The 20,793-nt window shown below is 42.6% G+C and overlaps 1 protein-coding gene across 2 annotated transcripts in view; it reads right to left on the reverse strand.

Annotated features, from left to right (window-relative positions):
- SPATS2 (spermatogenesis associated serine rich 2) overlaps positions 1-20,793 on the reverse strand; it is a 53,431-nt gene that overhangs the window by 17,578 nt on the left and 15,060 nt on the right. For both annotated transcript variants that reach the window (XM_066617381.1, XM_066617380.1), the window contains exons 3-4: positions 3,432-3,511; positions 2,725-2,833 (exon numbers count right to left, since the gene is read on the reverse strand). In XM_066617381.1, coding sequence (XP_066473478.1) covers positions 2,725-2,833; positions 3,432-3,511 — 189 coding nt within the window. The remainder of the gene's footprint in view (positions 1-2,724; positions 2,834-3,431; positions 3,512-20,793) is intronic.

Consider the following 20,793-nt stretch of genomic DNA (forward strand, 5'->3'; position numbering starts at 1 on the left):
TTAGAAGTTTGTCATTAGGCAATTTAAAAAAAACATGTCAAGTTTCCAGTCTTGGAAGTCCAATTACACAGGCCTACAAAATTGAGGGTCAGAAAAGCTTTTCCCAAACTTTATGGTGGTTTGATATGAATTTGGGGTGCCGATTCAAAAAATGGCATCCGTTTTCCCTATCACATCTAGTTTTAGAGATGTATTATAGCCTCATTAGTGAATGGTTCAAGCAGCTTCCTCATGAGGAAACCATGGTGTTAGCTTCCTCATGAGGAAGCTGCTTGAACTATTCACTAAAGAGGCTATGCTGTGTCTCCAAAACTAGACATGATAGGGTAAAACGGATGCCATTTTTGGAATCAGCATCCCAAATATACCCAGGAATTGGTGTAAGGAAGCAAAATGTGTGTTGGCCTGTGTTATTAAAATCTTGACCATTAGCAGCTTGATCATCCAAGACAATCTTATACAAGGTTACTTGGAAATACGCCCCACTGAATCCAGTGGGGCTTGCTCTCAGGTAAACGTGCATAGGATTATATCCTTAAATTTTTTTTCAAGTTTCTAGTCCATACGATTATCAGGAGGATTCTGAAAACATAATCGTACTCTGAATCCTAAGAAATTTCTCCTCCAAGATAATAGTATAGTACAGTGGTTCCCAAACTTTTTGCACCAGGACCCACTTTTAAAAATGACACTATCAGGACCCACCTAGCTTTACAAGACTAAAAAAGAAATTTCACTTTGCCACCATTCTGGTGGCCTTGCATTCCCCTTTGCCTGGCCTTTAATAAGAGCCAAGGCATGTTTGCCTACTCATAAGAAAATGTGCAAGCGTGCCTTAGTTTCACTTTCCACAGAACTCAATACATGTTCTTTGTCAGCTATCAGTTTGTCACCAACAATCGGGTTGTGACCCACAGTTTAGGAAACACTAGTACAGTGTATAGACCTATCAAGGTGTACTCTAGAAGTGCAAACACACTCAGTTTCAGGAGCGGAACCTGAACTGCAGAAATGTGGGCCCTACACTGTTGAAATTGCAGGTGCTTGCCTGGAGATGCTAGAAAGGATGAAGGAAGTAGAAAATGAGTATCATTTACAAGAAAAACAGAGTCTAGAACAGGGGTGCCCAAACCCAGGCCCTGGAGCCACTTGAGGCCCTCAAGGCCTCTCAATGTGGCCCTAAGGGAGCTCCTAGTCTCCAATGAGCCTCTGGCCCTCCGGAGATTTGTTGGAGCCCACACTGGCCCGACGCAACTGCTCTCAGGGTGAGGGTGACTGTTTGACCTCTTGCGTGAGCTGTGGGATGAGGGCTTCCTCCAATGCTTGTTGTTTCATGTCTGTGATGCAGTAGTGGCAGCAAAGGAAAGGCCAGCCTTGCTTTGTGCAAGGCCTTTTCTAGGCCTTGAGCTATTGCAAGACCTTCATTCATTCATATAAGTTCATCTTTAATATATTCATTTATGTAAATCTATGTAAATTTATTCAAATTTTAAATGGAAATTAATTCTTTTTTTTTCCCCCGGCCCCCGACACAGTGTCAGAGAGATGATGTGGCCCTCCTGCCAAAAACTTTGGGCACCCCTGGTCTAGAACACTAGAGTTATGCAACTGACTAGCGTGGGATGTGATAAGAAAAACTAGCTTCATTTCTGGGCCCTTCCCATAAGACTTGGACAGCAGCGTTAACGAGACTGTCCAGCTAGTCCCAAATCGTCAATTAAGATTTTAAATCCTCAAAAATAAGGAAGAAGATTCTGGATGTGCAGAAAGTGCTGCAGATAGGACCAGGGATCAGTAGAAAGGATGGGCATTTGCAAAGGTATTTCATGGCACAGGAAAGTGTGACTTACTCTATTTTGAGTGGCTAAATCAGCATTTCTAGGTCATTGCATAACTGGTTTAGACATCATTTATTTTATGTAACAGTAGGGTGGTGACAACACTAAATGTTAAGACCTCCATCTTACAATTTTAGGCTCATTCAAATACAAGAAAAGCAGCCTTTTATCTCATAAGTCTTAAAATAGATTCTGAAAGAGACTGAAGAAAACTATATTTAGGAAGAGGAATGATACTACTTGCTTGGTTATTCTGAGAAAAGCTACAAGAAAGGCCTTCCTGTGTATCTAAAACTCAATCAATATGATTTAATGACAGGTACACCTAGGATAGCTACTGAAACCAACTCCAGTCTCATGTTAGGCAAGGAACGTTTAAATATTCATTAATCTACATAAATTTATAGAATGACCTCAAGCAGAAAGTAAAGGAATTTGTATTGCCATGATCATGCTATATAGTGGAGAATGGAGAATGCAACCATTTCTCTCTTTGCAAGTTTTTAGACCTCGTGGAAAAAAAGAAACAGACATACTATCATCATCATTAATATAGTACCATAATTGTGCGTGACATTTTGCAAAGAATGAGAGGATTGGTTCCTGCTATCTGTAGGTATATACAAGCCGTATGAAGTAACCCTGACGATGAAACAAAACTGATGATCTGTTTGCATAGCACAAATACTCTCATGTCTTCCGGCCCTGCATTTATTCGGCACAATCAACCCCTTGCCCAAATGTTAATCCTTAATTCAAATTATGGGGAGACTGCAAATTGAGTGAGTACCAAAAAGTCTGCCCGCTTAATACTGCTTATTCCAGAGCTTATTCTGAAGCCTGTCAATCTGCATATCAGTCAGAGCACTGTTAATGAAGAACTCACCTTCCATGAAAGCTTGCACAGTTCGATCTACACAGTTATCAAAGTGCTGCAGCACCAGGATGATTTCGTTGTTGCTGCGGTTGGGGACTATCGCTCGCACTGCACTGATCTAGAACAAAGAGATATGCAGATTAGCAAGATTAACCAGTTGCTCCCTATTGGCAAATATTGTCCCTTACTTCTTACACAGGAATTAAGTTTCTGTTCTCTCAGCTGTTGTCAGTTTCGTTTTAGCTTTGGGAACAGCTCTCTGACAGTGTTTTCTCTGGACATTTTTTTGAAACCTATCCCATGGCAACAAACCTGTCAGTGACATCACACCTGGACGCAACATGAAGCCACGGTGGCAATCGGGCCACCTGGCTTCTTTTTTCTTGTGCTGTCTCTGTCAAGCCTAACTCAATGCTCTGTTTGCTACCAAATGACCAGCAATGCCCTTTCCCCACATCAACAAATAACTCAAGTAGGTGTATTATATTCTAAACACAGCCCTAATCACATGTCAGAAAAGGTTGGGGGAAGAACAGTGTTGCTGAATTCCAGGGGTACAGGAATCAAGGGTAGCAGCAAAGGACCTAAGAGGCATGCCTACAGCAAGCATTCATCCTAGATTTCTGTTCACAGGTGCTCATAAGCTCCTACCTACTTGTAATAAGTAACATGCCATTTGAAACCCTTGGATAAAGAACTGCTTAGGAATCACTTACCTTCTCTTTCATGTTTTCAAAGGTTCCTCCTTGGGCCATCACAGTATTGGACTGCATATCAAAAATATACCCTGATGAATCTGAAAAGGTCAGAGAGGTTAATGTTCAAAATTCGAGGCACCAAAAAGAATCAAATGAAGATCACTGGTTAATTCTACGTATGGGCTGTGTTGTGCTGAGAGAGCATAAAAGACTGGCTAAAGATCATGCTAAAAAGAACTCATCCGATCCCTGCAGATAGCACCACAGAGACACACCTCACAAAGGAGGCAGAGGGCACAGGTGTTCTAGCTAGTCAACGCTGCAGTGTTTACACACACTGCCTCCACACCAAACCCTAGCAATATAGAAAGACCAAACCCAGATCAAAGCCTACCTGGGTAGCACTTGCCACCAAAGAATTCTGAAGCTCAACCTAGTATATCCCCAACAGTTAAAAAAAAATTTATTTCACCTTTATCATTAAGTTCTATATACTTTCAATGAGGGAAAGAGAATTCTTTGGTCAGTTTTCCCAGGATATAAGACCGGAGAAAGTTGGTAGCAGCAAAAAAAGGAAAGAAGTATCACACCAAAGTCTTGGAGTTTGTTCACATAACCATCACAGCAACTCTTGTCTAGCAGTGTCACCTATACCAGCTATGTTCAACCTTTTTCATCTCATGGCACACTGACAAGACATTAAAATGGTCAAGGCACACCATCAGGTTTTTGACAATTGACAAGGCACACCATGCTGTCAGTGGGAACTCACATCCCCCATTGGCCCTACTAATAAATGATCTTCCCCCAAATTCCGGTGGCACACCTGTGGACCACGACACAGTGGTTGAAAATGGCTGACCTATACATTCATTCTGTGCCTGCCCATGGCAAGGTAGCTACACACATGAAGCTAAAATTCACTGTACACAGCTCAGATCATAGTTACACTACTATTTGGGCTGAGTTCAGAACATGGAGGCACACACACACATTGCCACAGACTGACAAAGCTGGTAAATCCACCACAGGATGAATGAAAACTTAAGTATTTGTGAGGGTCAAAAAGGTATAACAATTCTCTTTGATGTGCTACATCTGTTCAATTTTCACTAGTTCAGTTTTGAAATGCTCCTAACAAGTTTCTGAAATTCTGCTTCATTAGGTAACTTAGGCTGCAATCCTAATCACACTTTCCTGAGAGTAAGCCCCACTGAACAAAATAGAACTTACTTCTGAGTAGAGCTGGTCAGGATTGTGCCCTTAGGCAAAGAGAATGAGAAAGAAAAAAAAGACAGGGGTTACATTTCCTCAGTTGATGCTGCGATTCTTCTGTGTTCTAAGGGAGCTAGGTTAATTCCAATCAAGATTATCCGGAGCAGTTCCAGGGCTGTTTTTGTTGTTCTGTGCTAATCTGAAGTGAAATGCAGTTACCAGATCTATGCAGAGAAATCCACCTCAGGACCAATCCTTTATTCAATATTTAACATTATCTCACCTTTCTGGATATGCAAACTACATAAGCTTTGCAACTCATTTATCAAGATCTGCCAACTACTAATTCTGTTTAATGTCACTATAATGTCCAAGGGAACATTTGTCCTTCCTTAAAGATTCACACACAACAAAGAGGTGCACTGCAGTTTTCTATTAAAGTTCCCAGAGCCAAAAGGATTGAAGCAGCAAGCAGTTTGATGATCAAAGGTCTAATTGCCCGTATCAAACGCATAGCCTGGGAGCATGGATGGGAAATCTTCTTATGCTCTGTCAATACTGCCATCCATCAAAAGAGTCCCAGCTTTTCCCATTTTGGCTTCAAGAGGTTCACTACTGTTTTAGACAAGTGGAGCTCATTGTCAATTACAGGTGCCAAAGGACTACACCAGGGGTGTTCAATACGTCAATCTCGATCTACAAGTCGCTCGCGAGGCAAAATAAGTCGACTGCAGGCTTCTCTCCCGTCCACGCATCCCTGGGAGTGAACCCCATTGACTCTACTGGGGCTGACTCATGAGTAGACCTGGAGAGGAGCCACTGGCAGGCTTCTCTCCCATCCACGTATCCCTGGGAGTGGGCCCCGTCCTGGGAGTGATGCTCCCTGGGAGTGAGCTCCTGTCTAAGCATCCCTGGGAGTGAGCCCGTTGACTCTACTGGGGCTGACTCGTGAGTAGACCTGGAGAGGAGCCACTGGCAGGCTTCTCTCCCATCCACGCATCCCTGGGAGTGAGCCCAGTTGACTCTATTGGGGCTGACTTACCTTTCCCCTGTTTTTGCACTGGTATGTATGGAGATCTGCCCCCCCCCCACTTCCATCTGTTGGTTCTGTGTGCAAGGGGTTTTGCACTGGTCTTGCTGTGATGTCTATATAGAGATCTTCCCTCCCCCACACCTTTCCCCTGTTTTTGCACTGGTCTGTATAGAGATCTGCTCCCCCCCCCCCACTTGTATTGGAATCGAGGAAGAAATGGTGAGGAGGTAGATGTGGTGTCAGCAATGGCCCCTTTAAGGGTAAGGCCTGGGCATCCAGCAGAGTGTGCTGCACAGCTGCAGCCACTTGAAGGCTATAGGGCCCTCAGGGATATAAGAGCACCTGAGGCAGGAAGGGCTCCACTTATTTATGTGAGTCAGCCTTTTCCTACAGGAAGATCATTAAGTCCAAGTACTGTTCCACCATGACTGATGAACATTTGGAAGTGTGCTTGAGGCTGGCTGTCAGCAGCTACTGTCCGACTATGCATCCTTGGCTGATTCACTTCAGTGCAAGTCAAAGTAAACTCAAGTAATTACAAAAAAATGTTTATAGTTAATTATGTTGTGTTGTGCAATATTGGCTCATGTGGTTATGCAAGGTACACCAACATACATTGTACATATAAATGTTATATGTTATGATTGCGTGAACATTGTAAAAAAACTCTGGTAGATCTCCAGGCCTTGCTGGGTTTCAAAGTAGCTCTCGAGCCAAAAAAGTGTGAGCACCCCTGGACTACACAATTCTTACTTTTGGTAGCTGATGTGCTAAGGTTCATTTGGCACATGGTCTGAAAGCCAAGGTCACTGATATAACCACAATTTGTGAGTGGTCAAGGAGTGGAAAAATGCCCAATGTTGACACCATTCTTTGAATGCACATAGTCAACTGGGTAACAAATCTGTTAACTAAACCTTTTTAAGAGCACCTCTGCAATTCATTGTCAGTCATGAATTACTTTCTTTTGTTAAAAAAAAGCCAGCAAAATAGCTGCTAAGTACAGAGCACACACAGGTTGAGATCTCATCCACATGAACTTCACCAGAAGCCGGACTATGTTTTCACTAGAGACCAAAATTTGCCCTTCATTCCTTACAGCATTTTTTCTAGTTTCTGTATCTTGTCACTATGCCTGAAATTCAAAGTCCACTCAGAAAGAAAAAACATTCATCCCTCTCAAAGTCCACTCAAAGTGATCAATATGCTAACTCTTATGTATTCCAGTTGTTCGCATACAACTTGAACCATGCTGTTATTGTTAAGAAATATTTATATGGTGCACTTGTGCTCCACCAGAAGAATCTGGATTCTTTTTCCTTTGTCAAAAAACAGCTGACAAGCAGTTAAGATCATAGTTTGCTCCTCTTCAGGTTCTTATCACTTCAGCTCAACCGATCACAATGACACAGCAGCTTGCTTTCCTAAGAGGAGGCATGCTATTCCAGAGCTTGAGTACCAAGTATGCACTCACAGGATGGTCAATCCACTTGGAGCCAAAAACAAAGAATGTCTTTTGTGGCTTTAAAAGAGCATGGCACACAAGAGCCATTCCTTAGATTACACAATATCAACTCCAGAGATAACAATAACCACCTTAACTGCTTCACAGTTCACAACCTTCTCCCTTTCTCAGGGAGTCAAAAAGCACATGCAAGATGTAGCTATAAAGCATGCTAATCCAGGTTTCTGAACTAGTGTGTTTTTCATACTAAATGAAATTGCTCCTTTAGAACAGCTGCAATACCGGAAGCAGTCCACCCACCATAGCAACCTAACAAACTCAGTGTCTACTGCCTTGTTTCTTGGGAAAACATTGGTAGCTTTCTCTTGGAACACAGACCTTGAAGCACAATTGGGTGTTAATGGTATTACTGAAATGGATTACAGGCGTCCTCCCGTATCCATGGGGGATCTGTTCCAGCCCTCCCCCCACAGGTAAGAGGTTACTGTGCAAGTACAAAGCTCCATGACCCTCTGCATCCATTACTTTCAATTTTCTTCACTAACAAGGAGGCATGTTTCTTGGTTTTACAGATGCTACAAAAGGAATGTGTCATGCAAGCAAACAGCCTAGTAAGGACATCAATAGGAAGCAGACAGCATGTCTTGTAGTGTCTGTAAAAGCAAGAAACATGCCTGCTTGTTAGTGAAGAAAATGGAAGGTGATGAATATGGGGGTGGGGGAGAACTGTGGATAATCACTGGTGCACCTGGGAGGTCAGGGGGGCAAAAGCCCTGGTGTGCCGCCTGGGGGCAATGCTGAGATCCCCTCCTCCAGCCACCTCCCTCTTTTTTAATAGCCTTTTCAGGCCTTTTAAGGGCCACAGAGGCTGCCCATGGAAGGCCTTCTGAGGCAAAAACTGGATGTGACATTTTTAGGTCTTCCAAAGAAGGTCTTCTGAGAAGAGCCGGAGAGGCTGCATGTGGCCACTCTGGCTCTCTGGAGGCCTCCAGATGTGTTCAGCGGGGTGGTGGGGTGGCATGGGTTTGCCACTTTGTGGTCCTGGGCAACATAGGGGCCAGAATCACAATTGTGGGTAACTGAAACCATGGATACCAGATCCATGGATATGGGGTGGTGGCATGTACTTGACAATTTACACCTCATAACAAACACATAAATTTACAAACAACTAAACGATCAAGAGTAAGCATCTGACATTGTAAAGAGCTCTGGCAGGGTTCCTTTTGCCAAATCCCGTCACATTTCAGCCTATCCTTAGTTCCACAAGAAAAGGAAGTCCAGAACCCTGACAGTTAATGACCTTCCTGAGCCACTCTCAGCACAGATCTCAGGAGTCAAGTTAGACATGAAGGTGGCATAGACATGTTTATTCTCATGCATTCACATATAAAGTATGTGTGTCTTTACCACTGAAGGGGTATCACAGGAAGAGGACACTGAACCGTCCCTCCTTGCCCACATTACCTCTCCTCAGCCCTTTTCTCTGTTCCTGCTCAATTCTAAGACTAGAATGAAGAAATATAGCTGCAGCAACAAACTGTGAGGAGGGAAGTGGGAATCAGCACTCCTCTCCAACATGCACCTTTCTCAGTTAGACATGAACGCATACAATTTTAATGTGAATGAGATTAACATCTCATTGACATCGAGATTGACCTTCTGTCTCCTCTTACTTGTATCCAGAACTCTGCTGTCAAAACCATACACCTCTCTCAACCGTGGAGCAACCTACTATGAATCACTCCACTTGGTAATGACTTTCATTTACTTACTCTTACTTAAGAGTGTTCTTACTCTTTCCTTGCCTACACTGCAATAACTGTCTCATGATCCAAGTTCTTGCCACTCCTACTTCTCTGTCCCTTCAAATAGGCCTTCAAAACCCATAATCTTATCGCAACTTTTGACTTAACTCCCTCAGGTCTCAGCTGAAATGGTGTCTAACTATATGCAACTCCATTGTTTCCTCATTCCATTCCTCTGTTTTGTTGCCTTTCTTGATTTGCCCTACCCCACCCTGGAAAATTTAAGATTGTAAGCTCCTTGGACCAGAGATCTGTCTATCTTGTTAACGTTACTGTATAAAGGACCACAGAACCGATGGTGCCATAAATAAAATAAAATGACAAGAGATTCCAGATACCTAAGTATTTAGAAATTGGATACTGGCTCTTAGGGGGTTGTGGAATTTCCTCAGAACTGTTCCAAATCCTTGTAACAATTTCTAAAATACCAACTCAAGACATTCACATTCCGATTCTAATCCTAGAGGAGATTATAGTAAAATTACCAGTATTTTCAGATCCACCTATGCAAAATGTCTGAAAGATGATGCTTAAACACCATTAAACACAAATTAGTTACAGATTGCCAGCTTATGCAGTATTTCCACTTTAGCTGAAAAGTTGCCTGTTCAAACTCATTCCATCCCCCAGAAACACTGGGTACATGCTGGAGGGGCAGGGCAGAAGAAAACATCAACCACAATTCTTGTCCAAAGTGATGGATAAAGAATTAATGGCAAATATTTCCTCACAACCACTAATGACAAAGTTATTGCTGGAGCAATCTCTGAAGTACGGGCATAAAATTCTGCCCTGTGAAGCTCCAGTTAACTGTGAAACAATCATATGCTCAGTGCCTTTTCAGGTCAGCAGTGACTGCTCATGCTCTTCTAGAGATAGACAATGAAGATTGTAGCTACAGAAAGTAAAAGCCATTTAAGAAATGTTAAGTGTAGTGCAGCCAAGAGTAGCATGAATCTACTCCAATTACAAGCATCTTCAGGTGCTCCTACACTACAAGGGTCATTAGAAGCATCTGTGGTAAACAGCAGCAAACTAAGAAAGACGGATATGACAAAGGTTCTCCCCACTGAAGTTCTCACTTAACTGTTGACTGAACAAGCCATTATTTAGATATTTAGAACAGGCATTTAGAACATTTAGAACAGGCATTTAGAACAGGCATTTAGATTGTTTAGAACAGGCATGCCTTAAGGTGGGGGGGGCAAAGAGGTTTACAGGGCTTGGGTAGTGAAAGAAATGCCACTGAAGGAGTAAGGAAACAGGCGGTTACTAGGCCAGCCAGCTGGGCTGCTACAGTTCACAGCAATCTACAGTACACACACACACACACACACACACACACACACACGCATGTCAAGGAAAAAGCTAGGCAGCCAAACAAAGATCAAGTACAAGAGGCATGCTTAAATATGACTTCTATTCTCTCCCATTCTCTTGTCCAATAAGAGGAAAAAGACATAACCATCATTTGCTTCTAACCTAACAAGTGAGTTTCCAGCATGCCTACAGAGTGACCAGCATTCAGGGTGGTGACTTGCATCTGCACACATGCTAACAGTTGCGGTCAATCACATCTCCAAGTATAATGCCTAATGCACCTCCCTTCCCCATGGTTTTACAGACACATTTCTCCCATTCAAACATTTACGATGTTCATTGCAACATATGCAATGGGCACATATCTGTCATGTCAAGCATGAAAACCTGTAGCTTCTAAGGTAACACTTCCGTAAAATGCAGAGTAAGCAGCCTGGTTGAATGTTATGCTTCGCTTTCCAGATGTTGGGAAACACATTTAGAACACTTTAATTACTCATCCTGTTATTACCTTCCAATTCCATTTAGCAGTAGAATTGCCCTCCAATTTACAGGCAAAAGCAAGTCACAGTTAACAATTTTAACCTCAGGATAGACCAAAATATTGCTGCTTTCACTGCAGTGAAAATTTAAAGAAATAAGCCATTAAGGTTACAAGAAAGACCATATAGTCTGCAGTGGTTCCGAGCTGCATCTGAGACATGACAGCAAGAAATTCAATCACCATCCTAACTTCAGTCATTTGTGCTCTGTCACCATTATCTGAAAACACTCCCTCCCCCTTCATTAAAGGAAATATAGTGGAACCTCTTGATAAACAGGGCAGCATTCAGTTTTGCATAATCAACTGGTGATGAGTAGAAGAAAATCAGTTCATATTTTTGTGTTCAAATATATACGTGGCAGATATACACACAGGAAAAGTTAAAGTAGCAATAAAATTGCAGCTAGAAGATTCAGTAAGGAAGATGTATTAATCATGGGGACAAATGCTTAGTTTAGTGCCTCCCGTGTACATGGATACATTTCAATGAACTGAAATTGTTTGGGATGTTTTTGCAAATCCAGTCACCAAAAAGATTAGGATAAAAAGAGTTTGGGGAGGGTTTGAACATTATATTGAACATAAGAACATAAGAACAGCCCCACTGGATCAGGCCATAGGCCCATCTAGTCCAGCTTCCTGTATCTCACAGCGGCCCACCAAATGCCCCAGGGAGCACACCAGATAACAAGAGACCTCATCCTGGTGCTCTCCCCTACATCTGGCATTCTGACTTAACCCATTCCTAAAATCAGGAGGTTGCGCATACACATCATGGCTTGTACCCCATAATGGATTTTTCCTCCAGAAACTCGTCCAATCCCCTTTTAAAGGCGTCTAGGCTAGACGCCAGCACCACATCCTGTGGCAAGGAGTTCCACAGACCGACCACGCGCTGAGTAAAGAAATATTTTCTTTTGTCTGTCCTAACCCGCCCAACACTCAATTTTAGTGGATGTCCCTTGGTTCTGGTATTATGTGAGAGTGTAAAGAGCATCTCCCTATCCACTCTGTCCATCCCCTGCATAATTTTGTATGTCTCAATCATGTCCCCCCTCAAGCGTCTCTTTTCTAGGCTGAAGAGGCCCAAACGCCGTAGCCTTTCCTCATAAGGAAGGTGCCCCAGCCCCGTAATCATCTTAGTCGCTCTCTTTTGCACCTTTTCCATTTCCACTATGTCTTTTTTGAGATGCGGCGACCAGAACTGGACACAATACTCCAGGTGTGGCCTTACCATCGATTTGTACAACGGCATTATAATACTAACCGTTTTGTTCTCAATACCCTTCCTAATGATCCCAAGCATAGAATTGGCCTTCTTCACTGCTGCCGCACATTGGGTCGACACTTTCATCGACCTGTCCACCACCACCCCAAGATCTCTCTCCTGATCTGTCACAGACAGCTCAGAACCCATCAGCCTATATCTAAAGTTTTGATTTTTTGCCCCAATGTGCATGACTTTACACTTACTGACATTGAAGCGCATCTGCCATTTTGCTGCCCATTCTGCCAGTCTGGAGAGATCCTTCTGGAGCTCCTCACAATCACTTCTGATCTTTACCACTCGGAAAAGTTTGGTGTCATCTGCAAACTTAGCCACTTCACTGCTCAACCCTGTCTCCAGGTCATTTATGAAGAGGTTGAAAAGCACCGGTCCCAGGACAGATCCTTGGGGCACACCGCTTTTCACCTCTCTCCACTGTGAAAATTGCCCATTGACACCCACTCTCTGCTTCCTGGCCTCCAACCAGTTCTCAATCCACGAGAGGACCTGTCCTCTAATTCCCTGATTGCTGGGCTTGGACGGCAAGTTGAGCTTTGGCAGAAGGCAACCTTTAATTCCAACCCCTGCACAGCCAAAAGCATGCAAATTCAGGGCCAGACAGCAAGCTTCTACAGACAGGGCTGTTATATCTCCTGCAATTTGACATATCTGATGTTTCATCTAAGAGGCAACATTTGGTAAAAACAAAAAACATGGATTCCTGCAAATGAGCTTTTGAAGCACAATCTGGTGTTCATTCTTGGGAACTAAATCTCACCAAATTATTCTCATTATGAACAGAATCACAGTCTCCATCTTTTAAGTAGTTTTTTTAGCCTTCATGCCGTGGAGATCTATTCGTAAACTTACAGGCATGATATGAAAAATGCTTCATACACGCAGGCAAAGTGTGTGTGTGTGGGGGGGTTCTGTATAGCTTCCTAGCTCTCCATCACTACCCGCAGTTGTGCTTCACTTGCTTCCCACCTCCCCACTTTTTCATATTCTTTCTTCCACCCTCCACATCAGTCAAAGTATCTCAAATTCCATAATACGTTTCATAAGTTACCACATCAAAATGGAACAAATTTGTTCCATTTTCATATCAGATGTGCAAGTTACATCGATTCATACTGTTTATTAAGAATATTTATATATCACTTTTCAACAAAAGTTCAAAGCAGTTCACAAAGCAAAATGCAAGTACAGGATTAGGATCACTTTTAAAACATAATCAGCTTGGAAGATCAAAAGTATACTACAAAAAGGAAGATCAGAAGAATAGCCCTCATAACATTTTCCTGATTCGAGCTGCCTTGTCATCAGCCTTCCTTATACCTTAGCACTTATCTTACTCTTCTCTGCAGACCTGATTATGTTCAAAAAGTATTGTTTTCAATCTGGTATAGGCTTTAACCACCTTGGATCCCCTCAGGGAGAAAGGCAGGGTAAAAATCCTGTAAATAAATATGCAGGGTGACAGAGGCAGATCACCTGATTGCAAATAACCCCATGTCAGAAGTTTCCTTCCAAGGAGATAGCTTGCATACAGGAAGAAAAACAAACCAGAAACATTCTTGCTGGTATGTATGAAAAGAAACTCTGAAACACGGCTCTTTCAAACAAGCAGTTCTGCTGTGGAACAATTTCATGAAACAACTGTAACCAGATGTCCAGAAATTTTGGCTTGCCCACAAAGATAGCTAAATTGTCATGTTTTAACAATCCTGCCCCAAATGGAAGATTCATAGGACAGATAGGGTCTCATCTCAGACATCAAGCTAAGCTTAGAAGCACTCTAGCAACAAGACTGCTTCCAAAGTCTAGTGTGAAATTAGACACAGGATCTCATTAATCACTCACTTTTTAAGTCTGGCAATTGCCTAACCGTACAAAGATATGTTCACCACTGGCAACTGCATCGTGGACCCATCTGTACCAGGCAAGCAACCAAATGCTTTTGAATCAACTCTCCATCTCAAGAACAACAGCCCAGCAACTTCAAGTGGAAATAAGTTAGCAAGTACACTCTGTGCAATCAGTGGCAACGCTGGGGCTAACCAGGTAGGGCACTGGCTGAGAGCCCATGTCCACCAGAGAGTCCAGGATGACCCCCCAACTTTCAGAAGCTAAGAATGTGCTATCAGGGAGCGGCTGGGAGTGGCCTGGGACCCAGCAACCTGGCACCAGCACAGATTGTGCGCCCCGTAATACATAAGGGAACAACTTTTCTTCAGTCATGTGCAGATAATCACTGCTCCCTGAAATATCTGAATGCAGTTTTAAAAGAGCATCTTTACCCATACAGTCTGTTGCTATGGTTTATTAGCTAACTCTGTAATGTATGAAGCAGCCTACTGCTGAAAAGTTCACTTTGAGCCATTATAAAAGGGATTCTCTATGAACTAGAAAGAGTGGATTGTGTGCATATGCATTTCATACATGAGATTCAGAACATCTCTTGCTGATATTCAGACAGCAGTGAACAGAGCTAAACAATCTTAAAATATTTACTTGTACAGTTACCGTGCGCAGGTAATTACCAGTGCTTTTCCATGGAATTTCTAAATAGTGCCAACAGAAAGATATTCGTCATAAATTTAAAGAATAATAATTCAGTAATAACCCTCAAACCATCTTGCTTCAAGATGTCACAACTCAAACATGTATTTTCTAATACAAGCACCTTCTAAAGTGGTGGCTCTTTTAAATTCTACAGGCAGAGAGGAACCTCTATTTAGTCCAGCAGCTGTTGTGGCTACTTCCTTTGGGTATTCTGCGAGTGCCTTAAGGACAGGGAACCATCTTCTCATTCCTTCTACTATGTAAACCATGTTTTGTTGGAAAGCAGTACAGAAATAATAATAATCACTACAATAGAATGGATGATAAAGTACAATATTCAGGGCAAAACAACAGTTTGAGACAAAGTTCTGTAGCGGATTTTCAAATAGACATTTTCATAATTGTTCTCTGCATATTTCCTTGGTGGTAAAACAGTGAGGTGGACTAATGTGGTTTCAGAACCGCAGCATTACTTGGAAAGAGAAGTTGGGCGTTTCCTAAACAACTGAAACGCAAGGGTTTTGTGCTAAAGAGCTGAATGGATTCTCAGACTTTAGAAACCAGACTTGGACTTCCTTGGCACTTAATATTTAGAACAAACACAGTGTAGGATAAAAAACTTCAACATTATCCTTATAGTGCTGCTAATTGGGTAAGAGGCACTTTTTCAAGTGGGTGCTCCTTTTTTTAGCAGGGGGAGAGTAACTGGCCCACCTCCCCCCAGCAGTGTCTGTTTTAGTGGCTGTCTGCTGGTATTCATTTTTGCATCTTTTTAGATTGCGAGCCGTTTTGGGACAGGGAGCCATTTAGTTATTTGATTTTTCTCTGTAAACCGCTTTGTGAACTTTGAGTTGAAAGGCGGTATATAAATACTGTTAATAATAATAATAGTGCATCCTATGCACTGAAGTCTGTTGGTATGCTGGCTGTATGTTGACATTTGCATGTACTATACAACAAGTATCAACAGATATACGTAAACTTCAGACATGGGTAGATGTTTATGCAATTCATGGGTGTAATCAAAGGAGTCACTGCATTTCATCTTTCTGTAGCTGGTCAGCACTATTGTAACACATGTAAACTCTATTAAACGCAGGAAAAAAACAGGTCAGAGTGAGAACTCATATTAGTTCCATTTGAAGAGATGGATGCTTGCTAAAGAACTCTACAGGCATCACATAAACCAACTCTACTCCCAATTAATCTTAGTCAGAGGGCTGTGTGGCTGCATGCCATCTGACTAGCCAATGTTTGGGTGAACAGCGAGATAGCTTGGTCTACTTATCCAGCACATTTTTCAACTCTTAATAACATTTTAATTGAATTTTGTCTCCAATTCCCCTAAAGCAAGGCCATGTTATGCTTTACACACCAGATGAGTGGTTCATTCATTTTATAACAAGGAGAGGATGGAAAAAGCATATTTTAGACATGAGAAGCATAAGATCAAATTGGAAAGGCATTGATAGAGATTTTGTCCAACCCAATTCTGTCCTGAAGAACCTGAAAATTCGTCTTTCAAGGTAATTTTAAAAAATGAGACCCAAATTGATATGATGGTGTCTTATCCAAACACTCTGCTGGTAAAGGTTGTAAAGTTTAGAAGAGACCTGGGATGCTGATAAATGTTTTTATGAACAGCTGACCCAACGACACCAAAGGGTGTCATTTGTCTCTTTTCAGTGAGCAAACTACTATATATACTTTTGACAATCAAACCACTCATTCTAGTGGAGATGGATAGTAAGATCATTTAGTTTAAATCAGTGTTTCTCAAACTGTGGGTTGGGACCCACTAGGTGGGTCACGAGCCAATTTCAGGTAGGTCCCCATTCATTTCAATATTTTATTTTTAATGTATTAGACTTGATGCTACCGTGGTACGTATGTGACTGCATTTGGGGAAATGTTACAGACCTATACATTTAACAAGCTGCTATGTGTATTCTTTTAACAATGATAGTAAACGGGACTTACTTCTGCGTAAGTGTGGGTAGGATTGCAGCCTAGAATTGTTAAAAATTTACCTGCTTGCTGTAACTTCCAGTCATGACATCACTTCCATTGAGAATCTGTCCTGACAGATTCTCATTCTAAAAAGTGGGTCCCGGTGCAAAATGTGTGAGAATCACTGGTTTAAATAAAATGGCTACTTTCAAAGATTAAATGGCACCTTCCCTCACATGCAAAATAACTGCTTTTGGCATGTTCATTATTCCTACTTGAGAAAAATTGAACAGGAAAAAACCATGCAAGGGTTAATGACATGATTAATATCACATCTATCTGGGCCCTACTCATCACTGCTACTTGAATTTAAAGGCTTCAAAAATTGGGTCTGAACTTCCCACAAGCCTTCTGCTTATACAGAAACAAATATATTTGAAAATAAAATAATCCCAGTTAATGAGTAACGGAAGATGCTACACTACAACATAAACTCTTCTTCTCTGCCTCCTATTTCCAGACATTACAGCACAGCCTATTAATGCAACCTTAATTAAGCATTTGAGTCAACTGGAAAATATCATAATCTGGAACAGAGTGTCTGCTCTAGGTTGGAGGACTAAACCTTGTTTTTCCACAGGACAAATGAAACTTCTAACAATTTACCAGATGGAAATAAATGTCCACACAATTCCATAATTCTGTTCTGGCAAATACAGACCAGTCAGCAGGGCTAGAAGCAGAAACTGGAGGAAAAGAGAGATAACCACACTGCTGGCTCCAAGGGGCAAGTTCAGAGATAGAAGGCATGGACTCCAGCCTAACCCAGGGTTAAACAACTTGGAACCAAGACATCTCAAGAACCGTCTCCTCCTGTGCACACCCGCCCATGAACCTTGCTCCTCTACAAAGGGCTGGTTTTCATGTTCCTTCACTATTCAAGGAAAAGCAGATGTTGATGAGTAAGAAGACCCTCTCAGCTGCAAGACCCAAATTAAATGCTTGGCTGGTGCCTAAAACCTGTCTCCCCCAAAAAGCAGCAAAACGTAAGACTATTTTGGTGAACCTTTTCTAGACCTTTAAAGTGGCCTCCTGCTGTATGTGTATATTTACTGTACTAGCAATTTATATTAGAGTACCAATGTCAGTATGAAGTTATCTATAACCTTATGTTGAACATAAGCTGTTTAAATACACTTCAGTGCAGAAAAGTGGGATAAATTAAACTTAACTTTTCAAAAGGCAAACCTTATAAGAGGTCAACTTCTGAAGAGTTAGACCAGTGGTTTTCAGCCTGAGAGCACTGGGTAGTTCTCCCTTAAGGGGAGGGGCAGGGGAAGGCAGAGACGCAATGCTCAGCATCGTGCCTCTGATCTGGGCGTAAGGGCGCGCTGCCATTCACCCCTGCCTGCAGCAGCCTCCCAGGGGTTGCGGAAGCCCGGCGCCAGCCTCAGCAGGGCTCCCCACGCAGCGCAGAGCCCTCTCAAAGAGAATCGCAACCACTTCCAGTTTTGCAATTGTGAAACAGGAAGTGGTCACGATCGTCTTCTGGAGGGCTCTGTGCTGCATGGGGAGCCCTGCTGAGGCTGGTGCCAGGCTCCCCCAAACCCCTGGGGGGCTGCTGCAGGTAGCAGTGAGTGGCAGTACGCCCCTGCACCCAGATCAGAGGCACGATGCTGAGTGTTGCATCTGCCTTCCTCCCACCCCTGCTGCCTGCCAAACACTCCTAGAGAGTTTGAAAACCACTGAGGTAGACCATTCCAACAGTCCACTACTAAACAACAACTTATGCCAGCGCACGACTCTGTGCCAGCTCCCAAATGCCATTAAGCACATTTGTGCCAACTTGGAAGCAGGCTGCATCAGCACAAGGATGTGTGATGGTCTCCTTGGTGGCATGTTGCAGGGGAGAGGATTTCCCTTGCTTGCAGCAGCAGGGTTTCTCTTTTTAAAAAAATTTGTTGCCATGTTTCTGCAGACAGCAATAGGTTTAGTAGCACTTCAAGTACTGTTACTGATGGCCAGTTGTCTTTTCTTCACTTTAGAATGAATGCACCAGGAAGCTATGTCTATGGACCCAATCCTATTGTTGCCAGTGCCAGCAGTATGTGCATACTGCTGACTTTGGGTGTTGCAGACATACCATAAAGCATGTTTGTAGCACTCAGGGAGGAAGGAACACAAGCACTGGGCCTCAGTACCAGGAGAACCCAGTGCTGGAGCCGCCAACGGTAAGTACCATTGGTGGGCAGCAGTGCAGCTTTTCAGGGCAGGGGAGGCATTCCAGGATGAGGGGAGGGGGAAAAGAACTGGCCCAGGAGGGGGCGGGACTGGTGGAGGCCTCCTCAGCCATATTCTATGCCCCGCATTGGGCTTAAAAGCCCAACAAGGCTTCTCAAGGCTGCACCAGGAAAATAGCTGGTGCTGACTTGAGTAGCCCCACTGTGGGGCTTGAGGTTTTCCTCAGGGGAAGAGACAAAAATCCTCTTCCCTAAGGAGACCTCTGGCGGCCTCCTTGGTCCAGCTGGATACAGTAGTAGCCATTTTGGTAATGCTGTGATTGGTGGAACCAGGGAAAACAGGACTGGGTCGTGTTATTTCTGGGCACATTCTAATGGGGGAGGGGGAGAGATCACTGGCAAAAGAAAGGGATCAGGAATGGAATCACTGTGTGAAACACTGCTGAAGTTGCCACTGTCTGAAGCGGAATGGAGAAAAATATTTTTTTAAAAACAGCCACTTACCCATACATAAATGCAAGAATGCAGATGGCAATCAGATGACTGCTTTAAAGCCCAAAACAGTCTAGATTCAGGTCTTAAGAACAACCTTCTCCCATATCTACTTGCCTGCACATTAAGATCTTCCTCACAGGATCTACGCCAGGTTCATCTGCCATCAGGATTACAGTGGAGGGCTACTTAAGAAAGCAACTTCTCAGAAGTACACCAAAATGAGACAGCACCCTTCTAAGGGACACTTATTCCCATTCTGCTGATCTTTGTGCTGTACAAAGGGGGAGTAAGGTGTTCTTGTTTCAAATCTTTAAACTTTTCATAGTTGGCACTTTCTTTGTTTGCTATTCCCATTGCTTATTTCCTGTTGCCAAACCTAATTAAATATCTTTCCTGTTGTGTTCTGTGTTTTAATATTGATATTTTTTAACATTTGTGTTATGGATTTAAAGTTGTTAGCTCCCTTGAAATCTTTAAGATCAGAAGGCAGGATATGTGTTTTAGAGTAAATAAAAACCAACTACTGAAAAGACAAATAAGAACTGTCAAGACAAAAGGCAAGAACTAGACATTGCTAGATGTGCAGCTGCCACTGATAATGGCAGACGCATGTTTAATTCCCACTTTGCCACCTACAACATCTAACAAAAAGTTGCCCGTGACCTGACTGCGGGGCATTATGCCTTTCTCTGACCCATATTACTGGCTGTCACTGGTGGAGGGCAGAGAAATGACCCAGACTGCAACACCAGAGCACAGATAACTTCTACCAGATTTTACAATGGGAAGGTGGAAATTATGATGTGTAGCTACCATGTTTTGGAACCAACCACAAGCTTAACAATAATGCCCACTGTCCTAAGAGCTGCCTTTAATAACATACCCTGTTAAACTCTGTACCCAGAGACTCAAAGCCACACTGGGTAGGCTATTTGAAACAAACAAGTGAACTTCTCATTCAAAGAGACAAATTATGAAACACCTGGCATTGAACAGAAGCTGCCAAGTCATGATACCACATCTGAAGATGTACAAAGGGTACTTAAAACAGTGGTTCACATACCCACAATGCATTTTTCTTTAATTACATGTAATCTCTTTTGAGTACACAGCAAGAAGGAGGGGTACAAGTGTTTTCAATAAATATAATTTCCAGGAATAGCAACATTATTTCCCCTGCCCCAGCCACCAATAGCTGTGCCCTTCTTTCATCTAGCCCAGGGGCAAAATGTCAACCCACTACAGAAGAAACCACCATTTACCCATCACATTTTACCAATTGTTAGTATCAGCTGTCAATGAAACAAATCTTTATTCTCTCATGTTCCTTTGTCTATTTATATTCTCAACAGCAGATATCCAAATACAAGCTGGTGTCTTCATAGTTCTCTTGCTTTGGGTTAAGAGACATTGTTAGGATTAATTTTATCTTAATTATATTTGGGAAGATTCAAACAGGTGTATGAGTGTTTACTTAA

Source organism: Tiliqua scincoides, chromosome 2 (assembly GCF_035046505.1).
Source record: "Tiliqua scincoides isolate rTilSci1 chromosome 2, rTilSci1.hap2, whole genome shotgun sequence".
NCBI lineage: Eukaryota > Metazoa > Chordata > Lepidosauria > Squamata > Scincidae > Tiliqua > Tiliqua scincoides.